The sequence below is a fragment of the Pseudophryne corroboree genome (assembly GCF_028390025.1).
Source record: "Pseudophryne corroboree isolate aPseCor3 chromosome 3 unlocalized genomic scaffold, aPseCor3.hap2 SUPER_3_unloc_6, whole genome shotgun sequence".
In the NCBI taxonomy this organism is placed as follows: Eukaryota; Metazoa; Chordata; class Amphibia; order Anura; family Myobatrachidae; genus Pseudophryne; species Pseudophryne corroboree.
In genome coordinates, this window is record NW_026967552.1 from 1,596,123 (window position 1) to 1,610,568 (window position 14,446).

The window sequence follows — 14,446 nt, forward strand, 5'->3', positions numbered from 1 at the left end:
ACACTGTTCTCAGTCACTGTGTGTCTCCTACAGATGGACCCAGTAACAGAGATACCCCAGAGAGATGTCCCCGTCCTCTGTATTCCCAGGATTGTACAGAGGAGAATCACAGGATCCCACAGGAGGATCAGGTAGGTGGGATTTAGGGTCTCATCCAATATACCAAAGTGACTGTCACTATATGATCTGTAGAGCAGCTGTGTGTGTTATTATATTTGTATTGTTTAATCTATTACTGAAATCAACAATTTTACAATCTTTTATTAATGGTTTACATAGGGTGAAGCCCAATTAAATAATATTAAAGTCAAAGATACAGAGGGAGAAGAAGAGACGTGTGTGACTGATATAAAGGCAGAAGATATAGAGGGAGAAGAAGAGACGTGTGTGACTGATATAAAGGCAGAAGATATAGAGGGAGAAGAAGAGACGTATGTGACTGATATAAAGGCAGAAGATATAGAGGGAGAAGAAGAGACGTATGTGACTGATATAAAGGCAGAAGATACAGAGGGAGAAGAAGAGACGTATGTGACTGATATAAAGGCAGAAGATACAGAGGGAGAAGAAGAGACGTATGTGACTGATATAAAGGCAGAAGATATAGAGGGAGAAGAAGAGACGTATGTGACTGATATGAAGGCAGAAGATATAGAGGGAGAAGAAGAGACGTATGTGAGGGGTGATCAGCAGTGTAAGGAGAAGGAGATCCCTACAGATATCAGCACAGGTGAGTAATAAACAATTATTACAGAAAAGAGTCACATATTCTCCTTGCTCAGTCACTACAACAATCTCTTATCCTACACCCTCCTCTGTCAGTACAGACTAATGCGGAATATGCATTTTCCAAGTGTGGAGTCAGGAGCCATCAGCCCCTATTTTACTCCTGCTCTCCCCCTCACATCATGTCACTGTGTTACCAGCCCAGAGATCTGACCAGTCTCCTCTCCAAACTCTCTGGTGTATCTCATACATCAGGAGCCATCAGCCCCTATTATAGTCCTGCTCTCCCCCTCACATCATGTCACTGTGTGTTACCAGCCCAGAGATCTGACCAGTCTCCTCCCCATACTCTCTGGTGTATCTCATACATCAGGAGACATCAGCCCCTATTATACTCCTGCTCTCCCCCTCACATCATGTCACTGTGTGTTACCAGCCCAGAGATCTGACCAGTCTCCTCCCCACACTCTCTGGTGTATCTCATACATCAGGAGACATCAGCCCCTATTATACTCCTGCTCTCCCCCTCACATCATGTCACTGTGTGTTACCAGCCCAGAGATCTGACCAGTCTCCTCTCCACACTCTCTGGTGTATCTCATACATCAGGAGCCATCAGCTCCTATTATACTCCTGCTCTCCTCCTCATATCATGTTACTGTGTGTTACCAGCCCAGAGATCTGACCAGTCTCCTCCCCACACTCTCTGGTGTATATCATACATCAGGAGCCATCAGCCCCTATTATACTCCTGCTCTCCTCTTCACATCATGTCACTGTGTGTTATCAGCCCAGAGATCTGACCAGTCTCCTCCCACACTCTCTGGTGTATCTCATACATCAGGAGACATCAGCCCCCATTATACTCCTGCTCTCCTCCTCACATCATTTCACTGTGTGTTACCAGCCCAGAGATCTGACCAGTCTCCTCCCCACACTCTCTGGTGTATCTCATACATCAGGAGCCTTCAGCCCCTATTATACTCCTGCTCTCCCCCTCACATCATGTCACTGTGTGTTACCAGCCCAGAGATCTGACCAGTCTCCTCCCCACACTCTCTGGTGTATATCATACATAAGGAGACATCAGCCCCTATTATACTCCTGCTCTCCCCCTCACATCATGTCACTGTGTGTTACCAGCCCAGAGATCTGACCAGTCTCCTCCCCACAATCCCTGGTGTATCTCATACATCAGGGGCCAGCAGCCCCTATTATACTCCTGCTCTCCTCCTCACATCATGTCACTGTGTGTTACCAGCCCAGAGATCTGACCAGTCTCCTCCCCACTCTCTCTGGTGTATCTCATACATCAGGAGCCTTCAGCCCCTATTATACTCCTGCTCTCCCCCTTACATCATGTCACTGTGTGTTACCAGCCCAGAGATCTGACCAGTCTCCTCCCCACACTCTCTGGTGTATATCATAAATCAGGAGCCATCAGCCCCTATTATACTCCTGTTCTCTCCCTCACATCATGTCACTGTGTGTTACCAGCCCAGAGATCTGACCAGTCTCCTCCCCACACTCTCTGGTGTATCTCATACATCAGGAGACATCAGCCCCTATTATACTCATGCTCTCCCCCTCACATTATGTCACTGTGTGTTACCAGCACAGAGATCTGACCAGTCTTCTCCCCACACTCTCTGGTGTATCTCATACATCAGGAGCCATCAGCCCCTATTATACTCCTGCTCTCCCCCTCACATCATGTCACTGTGTGTTACCAGCCCAGAGATCTGAGCAGTCTCTTCCCCACACTCTCTGGTGTATCTCATACATCAGGAGGCATCAGCCCCTATTATACTCCTGCTCTCCTCCTCACATCATGTCACTGTGTGTTACCAGCCCAGAGATCTGAGCAGTCTCTTCCCCACACTCTCTGGTGTATCTCATACATCAGGAGCCATCAGCCCCTATTATACTCCTGCTCTCCCCCTCACATCGTGTCACTGTGTGTTACCAGCAGCCATACTGTGTGCTAGCAGTACCCCTGCCTATGGTATTACATGCCCTGAGAGTGTCACTATTAGCACACGCCGGTCTATATATAAATCACTTATTTCTGGCATGGTGCGGCTGCTTGCTGGGGCACAGGCTCGGGGTTCCTCATGCCACGTGACACAATGCTTAGGAAAAATCTGGCGCAGCCCCTGTCATGTATCCACATGCTCCTGTAGCAGCCGGCCTCAGGGAATTGGCTAATGAACGGCTCCTGTTACTGAGTTGGCAGCACCAGAGTCTTGCTACCGTCGTCTTAGGTATATAATACATTTATTGAGCTTGTGTATGGGAACCAATCCTGCACATTCCCTGCTGATTACCTGTCCCCTGGCACTAGGATGACGGCCTTCTCTGGCTTCTGATCCATGGCCTTAAGAGCACACCTATGGTTCCTAATGGAAGTATATTCAGGAGCGTTCATGTCTAAGTAGGAGGACAGTGCCTCTTGCAAACTTCTGGTGCCTTCAGCATCCATTAATATATAATCCTGTAATCTCCAAGGTGGTAAAGGAGGAGTAGCGGGAAAAGGCGACCAGGACCCTATCAGAGGGGTGTGATCAGACCATGTTGTTTGAAAAATTCAAATGACCAGGTTCTGGGATACAATGTGATAAATATGGAGACTGACACAGGACATATTATAAAGGATAAGCATTTATTTCTCTAAGTTACAACAATGAGAACCTGCAAATAACAAGTTATACTCAGTTACAGTAATAAGAAGAACAAATTAGAATACTCAGCTCTTATCTCAGATGTTTCATGATCTGTCCCAGATGATGGTCATCGATTACGTAGTTTAAACAATATAGTTCAGTCGCCCTCAGGGTCCCTCTTTAATAACCCTGTCTGAATTTATTAAACTGAGGTGGGTTTATAGAAGTCTATATCCGCTGCAGACAGAACTAGCTTCAATCAGAACTAACCTGCTATGTGTAAGTCTCTAGGCTTTATACCCTGCAAGGATACGCTAACATTGTCTTACCAGATATTACATTCATGGTCTGTGATGCTGGGTGCAGTAGTCATTCAGTATAACATCATTCATCTTATCATGGACAACTGTCTCCTTTCACCTACTTATGAATACAATACCCCAAACATCTTACTGGACCGTTTCCATCTGAGATGCTGATAATAGGAAGATATATTTATTATAAGCATCCAGCCTAAAAGTTGTGTATATTCTTTCCACTCACTATGTCCTTCACACTAGGTCAAAGGTCAAATTCAGCTAATAAATGGGGGCATGAGGAAGCTACGGAACGGGCGACATTACTGGTCTGTTCATCAGTAGTGGAGGGTCTATCAAGATGAGGGTCTGGAGCAAGAATAAAATTTCCCATAAGGAGAAGTGCAATTTCTGGTAGCTTTTGCAAAGAAATATTTAAGAAATCGGGGCTGTCTGGCATGAGGGGCATAGAGAGAAGTGAGGGTGACATATTTATTATGAATCTTCCCAACAAGAATCCAATATCTACCATTGCAATCCACCCACTTGCTTTCCAGATGAATGGGGCAGGATCTATTAGAAAGGATGGCTACACCACAGGAGATATAGCATGTTGGGTAGTTATTGGTAAACTGAGGGTAAGACTGCAATGGAACATGTGATTCCTGAATGTCTACCACCGCCTCCTTCTGGTCAGTGAAATATGTTATTGCAAGACATCTCTTACTGGGAGAATTAAGACCTTTTACATTAAGACTTAAAAACTTCACCATGATAGGGATCAGATCATGGTATGAAACATCTAAGATCATCTGTATAAAGTCCAATAGAGTCTGTAGGACGTGTGCATACTTCAAACTATCAAATAACCCAAAAAATTAAATAGGGAACAAATATGGGAGACAAACAGAAATAGTGTCCATAAAGGAGCTAGAGATTCCGTCACTAGGGTACCGTGACAGAAAGGTAGAAAAAGGTGGCGGTCGGGCCTAAAAGGAAAACCCACCGACTACCCCAAGTAGCCATACGAGAGTGCAAAATCTAGTCATCATAGTAACAATTGTACAAAGAAATATCAAATCTCAATGTATCCAAAGAAGGTAAAGGCTAAGAACATGGCCAGATATCCAATTTAGGTACTACCAACACAGGTATAAGGGCAACAGGATGTTAGACGGATCAGTCATGCTTTGCCTGAACAACCAAATATTCTAGAAAGGTATTATGAAACATAACAGTGGAAAGATTATCAGACCATATAGCAATTAAGTAGGTCAGGAAATAAAGATAAAAAGATACGTTTTTAAACCTATAACGAGTAAATAAATCTGGGCCAAATAGAGATCCATGCCCAGTAACTTAGTCCCAGTTGGCACATGTTACAGTAGGAAACAAACTCTGAGTGTCTCTAACAGTCTTACTCCTTTATCATATTACTTAGACACTGAAGACAACTCCTCCGGGATTGGTTTAGGTGAAGTGTCAAGAAGGACTGTCAACACGAATGTTCCACTTTTTCAGAATAGCAGGGCCATCCTCGGGTGAAGGTATCACTGTGAAGGCGCTATTTCGCATTACAATAAGCTTAGTAGGAAAACCCTATTTGTATTGTACAGTTCCTTGTGTGGAATAGAAGCCTTTGGGCCAGCGTCACAGGAGAAATATCCGAAAATATCTGCAGATTATCCAGGCACTCAGCTGTGGATGAGGAAGACAAAGCAGCCTGTAGAATGCATTCCTTAATATGAAAAAGTGGACCCTGAGCAGAGTGTCCCTCGGTGCTTGGATAGGGGCCTGTTTTGACTTTGGGAGTCTGGATCCTATTAATAAGAAGGTCCGCGGCAGAAGCCTTCGGTGAAAGTTTCTGAAAAGAGGACCGTGGCATAATCATAAATCTTAGCATTTGTAACAGAATCCGGAACGCCCATTATTCTGATATTATTTCTCCGAGACCTGTCTTCTAAATCAATGACTTTATCACGGGTCTTCCTGAAGGGTGTCATGTGCTGAAATCAGATCTTTGTGAGACACAACAATCTCTTTCATCTCAGTCACGTGTGCCAATCTCACGGATATCTGACCTCAAAGCTTGAATATTAGAGTTCAGTTTTGAGGTTATTTCAGTCCTTAAATGTAGATAACATAGAATGTATAGAGCATAAAGTAACAGAACTATCTAGAGTGTCTTAAGACATCTTGAGCCATTACTGCTGGGCTGTGCAAGAAGAAGCAGATGATGATATAGCAGTCTCAGAAGGACCACCTGAATTTGAGGTACCAAAGAGATGGACAGGTGGGGGTGATTTGGTACCTTTTTAACCTTTTTTGAAAGCATGGTATACCAGCTCCAAAGAGACTAACATTTCAGAGATAGGAAAATTCAAACAATCTATAAATAAAAGGAGCAGTAGTACGCTGTCAGGAGGTTACATCAAGATGACTCCGTTCAAAATGACTTTCTTAGTCGTGGTGACAGGGGTATCTGAGCCAAAATTTCAAGTAAACATGATGTAATGCAACTCAAATAACACAGTAATGACCGAGAAATTCCACTAGAGGTCAGCGTGATCACAGACGTGAAGTACTCAGCACAGAGAGACAGAAATGGCAAAATATATTCAGTGGATAAATCCACAAAATAATATACTGTGAGGTTGTAATCAGAGTGTAACGAGCTGTACTCAGACGATACTTGATACTGGGCTCTGCATGTAGATTGAGAGGAAGTAGATTATAGTGGTACCATATAAATAGAAGGTAGTTTCACCTCCATGCAAATGCCTCAATTTAGTGTAGTGACCCCGGTCCAGCCATCAGGTAGCAGCTTATATCAATTTTAAACCTTATTGAAGGCAAAGTATGCGATGGTTGGGCACCATGATCCAAAATGGCAGCCATGTCACTTCCCAATATCTCTGCCGGGTTCCGGTGACTGTGGGCAGCCTGTTCTGTCCCCAGCAGTAGCGGGAGAGCATTTGCTCCCACCTAAGGCAAAAGCGACTCCAAGTCAGGTGGATAGAGCATGCAGGAAACACTGGGCACACTTAGCCCCAGAATTCAGCCCATGGCTTCAGCGGCGTCGCTAGGCTGCGGCAGTGAACAGTGACTGGAGTGTGCAGAGCAATCAGCTTTAGGGCAGGAGGAGTGGGGGACTTAATAGATTGGGTCTTGGTCCCAGCGGCGGCTGAGGGCTATCAGGTAGGGTAGATAAGAAGCCACTTAGTGAGGAGAGCTCCAGAAAGCACGTCTGGATGGACCACACTCCTCTTATTTATTAGTTTATATACTAACAGGGGTGACAGGTGTGGTACAGCCCTACAAAGGCAGATCCAATCTCTTTCTCATCAGACTCTGCTGTCTTCCCTGCACTCTCACTCAGATGTTCACTGCTGCCAGTAGCACACGTATGAGAAGCAGAAGTATGGCGGCAGCTGTATAGATTCTGATATGTAATTCTCTGTGTCATACTTACCATACACACATCATCCTTATTACTATTGAGAGAATAGATGTAAGACACTGATGATGGGGGTGTAAAAGTGAATTATAACCTAGCAGATGATGATTACAGGGTATTATATAGTGTATTGCATGTAAAATACCTTGTTCCACACCTACTCTGCTGTAGCAATATACCTTATATAAGGATGAGTAACACATGTACAGGCTTACCAGCGTATGAGCACACACATAAAGGAATGCTACCTTACCAATGCTTCCAGGAGTAACATTAGGAGACATTATTATAAAGCCTTCATTAAAAGTTATGTTTTATTATACACACACATTTACAATTAACTGTCCCAGAGAGTCGTCTTCTCCTATTGTTTACAAGATTAATATTGTTACAGAAAATGTCACATTTCCATAATGTATTTTATTTCCAGCAGATGGACACACAAGCAGGAACATCTCAGAAGGACATCTAATGTTATCCCCGGATTGTGACATAAAAGATAATGACAGTAGACAGGATTCTCCGGGAGATAACCCCATTACCCCAATTATACATCCAACTATATCAGCTGATCCCTCTGATCCTGGGAAATGTTCTCCTGATCACTCTGATATTGGTGCATCTGTTACAGCTCTGAGAGTAGATACAGTGTTTCCCTGTTCTGTAGATGCCAAATGTTTTACACAGAACACAAAGCTTATTAACCAACAGACAGGTAAGGCAGGTGAGAGGCCACTGATATGCTCTGAGTGTGGGAAATGTTTTACGCACAAATCACATCTTGTTATACATCAGAAACGTCACACAGGCGAGAAGCCAATTTCTTGTTCTGAGTGTGGGAAATGTTTTGCGCAGAAATCACATCTTGTTATACACCAGAGAAGTCACACAGGTGAGAAGCCATTTTTCTGCTCTGAGTGTGGGAAATGTTTTGCACGGAAATCAGATCTTGTTAGACATCAGAGAAGTCATACAGGTGAGAATCCATTTTCTTGCTCTGAGTGTGGGAAATGTTTTGCACTCAAATCAGATCTTGTTAGACATCAGAGAAGTCACACAGGTGAGAAGCCATTTTCTTGCTCTGAGTGTGGGAAATGTTTTGCACGGAAATCAGATCTTGTTATACATCAGAGAAGTCACACAGGTGAGAATCCATTTCCATGTTCTGAGTGTGGGAAATGTTTTGCAATCAAATCAGATCTTGTTAGACATCAGAGAAGTCACACAGGTGAGAAGCCATTTTCTTGCTCTGAGTGTGGGAAATTTTTTGCACAGAAATCAAATCTTATTAATCATGAGAGAAGTCACACAGGTGAGAGGCCATTTTCTTGCACTGAGTGTGGGAAATGTTTTGCACGGAAATCAGTTCTTTTAAGACATCAGCAAACTCACACAGGTGAGAAGCCATTTTCTTGCACTGAGTGTGGGAAATGTTTTGCACAGAAATCACATCTTATTCATCATGAGAGAAGTCACACAGGTGAGAAGCCATTTTCTTGCTCTGAGAAATAAATCATCTCATGTTGCACACAATAGACATCACTCATAATAAACTTACCTGACCCTTGCCTGGAAACGTCCATGTATGAAGGTATGGGAGATACCTGCTGCAGTCCCTTCTACTTACATTTGGGAGGTACGGTTGTTTTGTGGGAAGTACAGCAAATAGTAAATGATACATTGGCTCCATAACGTCTCGCTGACCCTCTGATTTTTACAAAGGCATGTTACACAAAATGACATTTGCATTAACAACCATTAATTAAACAAAAACACAACGCAATTTTTCCCCAAAAAACTTTATCTATAAAAAAAATATATTAAAAAATTGCCAATTCTGGTCTTCCTTCATTGACTCTATCAGGAGAACAAGAGCCTTTTTTGCAAGGACTGTGCCAACAGTAGCCAGTAGAGGAATCAGGCGTATCCCACAGAATATCTTTGCTACCACCATACATTGGGGAGAGAAGATAAAGTGCAGATTTCTGAACATTGCTTTTAGAAAGAACTTAAGAAGTGCATAGATCACAATGATCACAAGTCCGGGACAATGAGGTCAAGAAACCAACGCTGGGGTACTAATCACCTCAATACAGGACACTTGGAGCAAGAGACTAGGGTAAGGGCAACAACAATTTTTGAAACAACTAAAAAACCAGTTTGAAAAAAATCTAATAATTTAAAAAATGAGTATCGTCCAGTACAGAGGACTGTGTACTCAGCATGTCTAAGTACGTACCACTGGACGACGCGCTGGAGTGGGAGGAGGGGGTGGGCTGTGTGGGTCCTGGCTGAAAACAGCTCGATTGTTGAGGGTTTCCTGGTGCATACTGCATGGGTTGGTGATGTGGGTAGGTGGGTGGGGTCACATTTGGGGGACAGCATCTGGCAGGTGGTGTTATCTCACATGCCTTGACAAGACACTCATCATTTGCATGTCAGATAGCATCAAGTACCAGATGCTTGTAGATCTTCTTTTGACCCTCATTCATCAGTCGCATCTCCGCCGCGATGTAATTGCCAAGTTTGCTCCAGTCCAGGGCCCTATTAAGAACCTCCTCAACGTGAGTAAACAACTGTTGTGATCTGGGCGGGGCAGAAGTTGGTTTCCAGATGAACTCCGCTGTTTCAGGGGTCGTGGCTGTGGGGTTGGGTTGTCCACTTCAGTTGCCTCACTCATGGTAGACTCCACTTCCAACTCCGGTGTAATATCCTGCAATATAAAACAAAACTGAACTCCATGTAAAAATGTGTGTGTACAATACAATACAAATGTGTGTGTATTTACCAGATCCAGACTCTCCGATGTCTCCTCTTCCACAAGAGTGGGAGAATCCGGATCCAGATTACACTGTGACCTTATCCTTGGCTCTTGCTCCAAAGTGATTTTCATGAGGTCATAAAACCACAGCGTTGGCTTGTAAACCTCATCCGTCCCGTCTCCTGAACGTTGTGAATACATGTACTTCTTGTGCTCCTATAAAAACACTGTTAGCTGTTCCTGTCTCTATTGTATCTGATCAGCTGGTCATATGCCCGATTCCTCTGTGTCCTGTTGGCATAGTCCACGCTTATCACACGGCACAGGAACTCGTTCTCGTGATACAATTCAATGAATTCAGACCAGAATTTGTGATTTTCCTCTGCTGACACATCTGTGGGAAAAATATTATACACAATTTATCTACAAAGTACAAGTGTAATGTACACACCTATGTCATACAACCTGTATAGTAACGCACAAATAGCAACTTCATTTATGAGCACCCAGCTGAAAATAGAAACCCATCTCCAGCACCGTTACACATTATTACACACTGTTATGCCCATTACATCTAATGCTACACACCGTAATGCTCATTACACATTATTACACACCGTAATGCCCATTACACCTAATGCTACACACTGTTATGCCCATTACACATTATTACACACCGTAATGCCCATTACACCTAATGCTACACACCGTTATGCCCATTACACATTATTATACATCCGTTACACATTATTACACAGTGTAATGCCCATTACACATTATTATACATCCGTTACACATTATTACACAGCGTAATGCCCATTGCACATTATTACACAGTGTAATGCCCATTGCACAGTATTACACATCCGTAATACCATTAACATATTATGCTGCAAACCGTTATGCCCATTACACATTATTACACACCTATGCCCATTATACATTATTATTATTGCGCTACTTGTAATCGGTCTACCTCATTCAGTGGGATAACAGCAGATGTCATTTTTTTTTTTACATTTTTTTTTTTTTCAATTTACATGAACAAAATAAGACATAAAAGACAAAGTCATATTAGAAAAATTTAGCACGACCGACACATGATTTACATCTAGCATAGAAATTTCCAAAATAAAGGGAAAACATCTTTTCCAGAAGTGTGTTGTATATAGCAATAAGCTCTCATTAGGGGTTAAACTAAATAGGCATAGTGATACTGTATTTTTCAGCCGGCAGTACGCCTTTGACGTATTTATCGTACAGATTCTGTATAACAGTAAAAATATATAGACAAACTAACAAAGAACATAAGAAGGAAAGAAAGAAAGAATAGAGAGGGGGGATTTGAGGGGGTTGGATGAGGGGTAGTTTGGGGTTTGTCTCCTAAATCTGCCAGGATCCATCGATATATCGTAACTGACTTAACTTCAAACTATTCAGCAATTGTATTGATTCAGTAAATACTTAAAGGGGGAGCAGCTATCCACCTAAACATCTCAGAAATACTTGTGACCTATAGCTAAGGTTATCTAGACGTATCTAGGGAGACATAGATGTGGGCTTGCATCTCCATTGTTTCAGCAAATACTTAAAGGGGGAGCAGCTATCCACCTGAAACATCTCAGAAATACTTGTGACCTATAGCTAAGGTTATCTAGACGTATCTAGGGAGACATAGATGTAGGCTTGCATCTCTATTGATTTTGATGAAATGAAAACTCCCCACTTCCGGAGAAAGTTCAAATCTTTCTCCGGGTTGTCTTGAGTCGTCTCATATCGATCATAATACATATACCTCATAAGGAGATCATCTACCTCTCTCAGTGATGGAGTGTGACTAGAGATCCAAGAATTCATAATCACTTTTTTTGCCACTGTCACAAGGTTCATCAGAAAAGGAATCGAGAGTTAGACACCCCCAATTTCCAATTGTCAAATGATCGAAAAGTAGGGGACTAGGGTCCAAATTTACATGTAGTGCTAGAGTGGAGTTTATATAAGAAACTACTTTATACCAAAACTTTTTAATTTTTCTGCAGTTCCATATATTATGAAATATTGTCGCTGAGGGAGCACCACACTTTGGACATCGTCCAGATACGTCCTCCATGTAGTGCTTTCTCTGACCTTGGGCCACATATGCTCTAAAAAGCATTTTGACATGAACCTCCTGTAAGACGGAGGCTCTTAGTGTCCTAAGGGTTCTGTCATAATATTTAAATAAGGTATTGTCCTTTAATAAAGATGGTATATCCTTAAACCAGGGCTTCCGAAAATGATCAATTCATTTGGGTGTGTTGGTTTTCATTAGTATCCCATACAGTATTCTGGTTTTATACTTTTTTTCTGAAAACCTAGAGAGGACATGGTTTAAAGGGTCTAAAGTCAATTCTGTCACAGAGCTAGAGGGTATAGACATGGTGAATTGTGTGACTTGCATCAGGGAAAATAGGCTACTACTATGAAGATTAAATTCACATTGTAAAACCCTATAAGATTTTATATTACCTCCAGGGTCAAACACTTGCGATACGTCTCGAAGCTCCTTCGAGCTCAGTCTCAAACAGGCCAAGTTCTCCATTCCTGGTGTAAAGGAGGGGTTACCCCAAATGGGTATCCACTCCCTTCTGGTCGTATTTCTATGCAATGTGACGTTCACTGCGCCCCATGCTTCATCTATAGCAGGTTAGTACTAATATGTTTAGGAAGAAGACGTCTCTGGGTAAGTAGAAGAGCTCCCGGAGAGTATGGATAAAAGTAACCTCGTTCTAGTTCATAATCCGTGAACAAGCTACCCTCTGTCAGCCAATCTAGTGCGAATCTAACTAAAAGTGCTCTGGAGTAATGCGGAAGATCCAGTAAGCCCAATCCTCCATTTGATTTTGGGCATCTCATTTTCCATGAGGCAATTCTAGGTTTCTTAGATTTCCAAATACATTTGGAGCAAATCTTATCAATATGTTTAATGTCTTTCTTAGTCAATTTAAGTGGCAGCATTTGCATTGGGTACATCAGTTTGGGTAGGAGAATAGACTTGACCACCTCCAACCTGCCTAACAATGAAAAGGTAAATCGTGCCACTGTTCCAAAGATTTTTCCATTTTTGAAATGACGGAGCTAAAAGTCAAAGTATATATCACAGCTAAATTGTTAGATATGAGGATACATATGGAGAAAGAGAGAGAGGCTGTATTGTCGATGCACAAAGAAGGGAGTAACCTGGTTGTCACACCCGTCTGAAAAATTCCTAAAATATAACTTTTATTCATATAAGGTTTAAAATAGTGTGACAATAACTAACACACAAACTATGAGTGTAGACGAAACATAGAGGTTAAAATCAAGACATATACAACATATACCACAAGTGCAATAAAGATAATAAATGTGATTAAAGATTAAAAGTGTATCCGCGTATTTGTTCCTATGTCCTATTATCTATTATTGCTCTTAATTGTACACCAGTCTGATAATTCTTGTCAACATTTAATCTATATATATATATATATATATATATGACTAGTTATTAATACGTGCAGTGTCGGGATTATCTCGCTCTTATGATTACGTTATAGCTGCTGATCTAATCCCACTAGCATGTACATTATGTGATGCAGATATGTACCATATCAATCATACAGGAAGATCACTCTGTTTTTTCCAATCTCAATGGGGTTCTTTAATGTCGGATATGTAGATCTTATTCAATCACATTCGTTCTCATATCAGGTTATGTTCTTTGTTATATGTCATCAATGGTAAATAGTGTAAATAAAGCATGCAGGTATTATTCTTCTGCCTGGGAATTGGCACATTGTTAGGCGCCGGGGTCCGCTCGGCCGTGCGGCCCGGCGCCTAGCAACCAGGGACGCCGTGCGCGTTCAGCCGCCGGCTCCCTGGCAACGCTAAGACGCCGGGCGCACGGAGCCGCCTCTGGCCTTAGCAACGGGGACGCCACGTGCAGCCGCGTTCCCCGTTGCTGGGGCTATCCTCATTACCCTGATTATGTGCTGGCCGTGCAGCATGCAAGCTGCACGGCATTTCTATTTGATTGTCCTGTCTGGATCTTGATTGGAGGGTGCCTGAATAAAGGCACCCTCAGGACTTCTTACAGACGCCGGTGATAGCTTCCTGTTTGCCTGTGTCTGCTGCAGAGAGTTCCCAGTCCCGGTCTATTTGGTTGTTCCTGACCTCGGAGATCCTGTACTCGGAAGTTTACTATCTGTTCCTGGAGTCTGACCGAGCACCTTTAACATCTGGTGGTGTTCGTGAGTCGCGGCGCAGATGTGCGCTGTGTTATAATGTAACGGTCCCCTGAGTCTAATATAGAATTAAAAACCAGCAGTAAAATAGGAATAATGCGGGGATTCAAGATTTTATAAAGTTCAGGGGTAAATCCGTGTGGGCCCGGTGCCTTGACCATTATTATATGAGAGATTGCCGAGGCAACCTCCTCGTCAGAAATCTTAGAAATTAGAGTGTCTCCCATAGAATCTGACAGTTGCGGTATAGGCAAACCCTCCCAAAACGAGGCCTCCCCAGC

General features: G+C 42.7%; 2 protein-coding genes across 2 annotated transcripts in view; both read left to right on the forward strand.

The window, feature by feature from the left end:
* LOC134984503 (zinc finger protein 585A-like) overlaps positions 1-14,446 on the forward strand; it is a 593,603-nt gene that overhangs the window by 19,491 nt on the left and 559,666 nt on the right. The gene's annotated exons all lie outside the window — the stretch shown is intronic.
* Positions 34-13,307, forward strand: LOC134984510 (zinc finger protein OZF-like). Its single transcript, XM_063950078.1, has 3 exons — positions 34-42; positions 280-730; positions 7,576-13,307. The coding sequence occupies exons 1-3, from the start codon at positions 34-36 to the stop codon at positions 8,652-8,654; spliced, it is 1,539 nt and encodes a 512-aa protein (XP_063806148.1). The 3' UTR covers positions 8,655-13,307.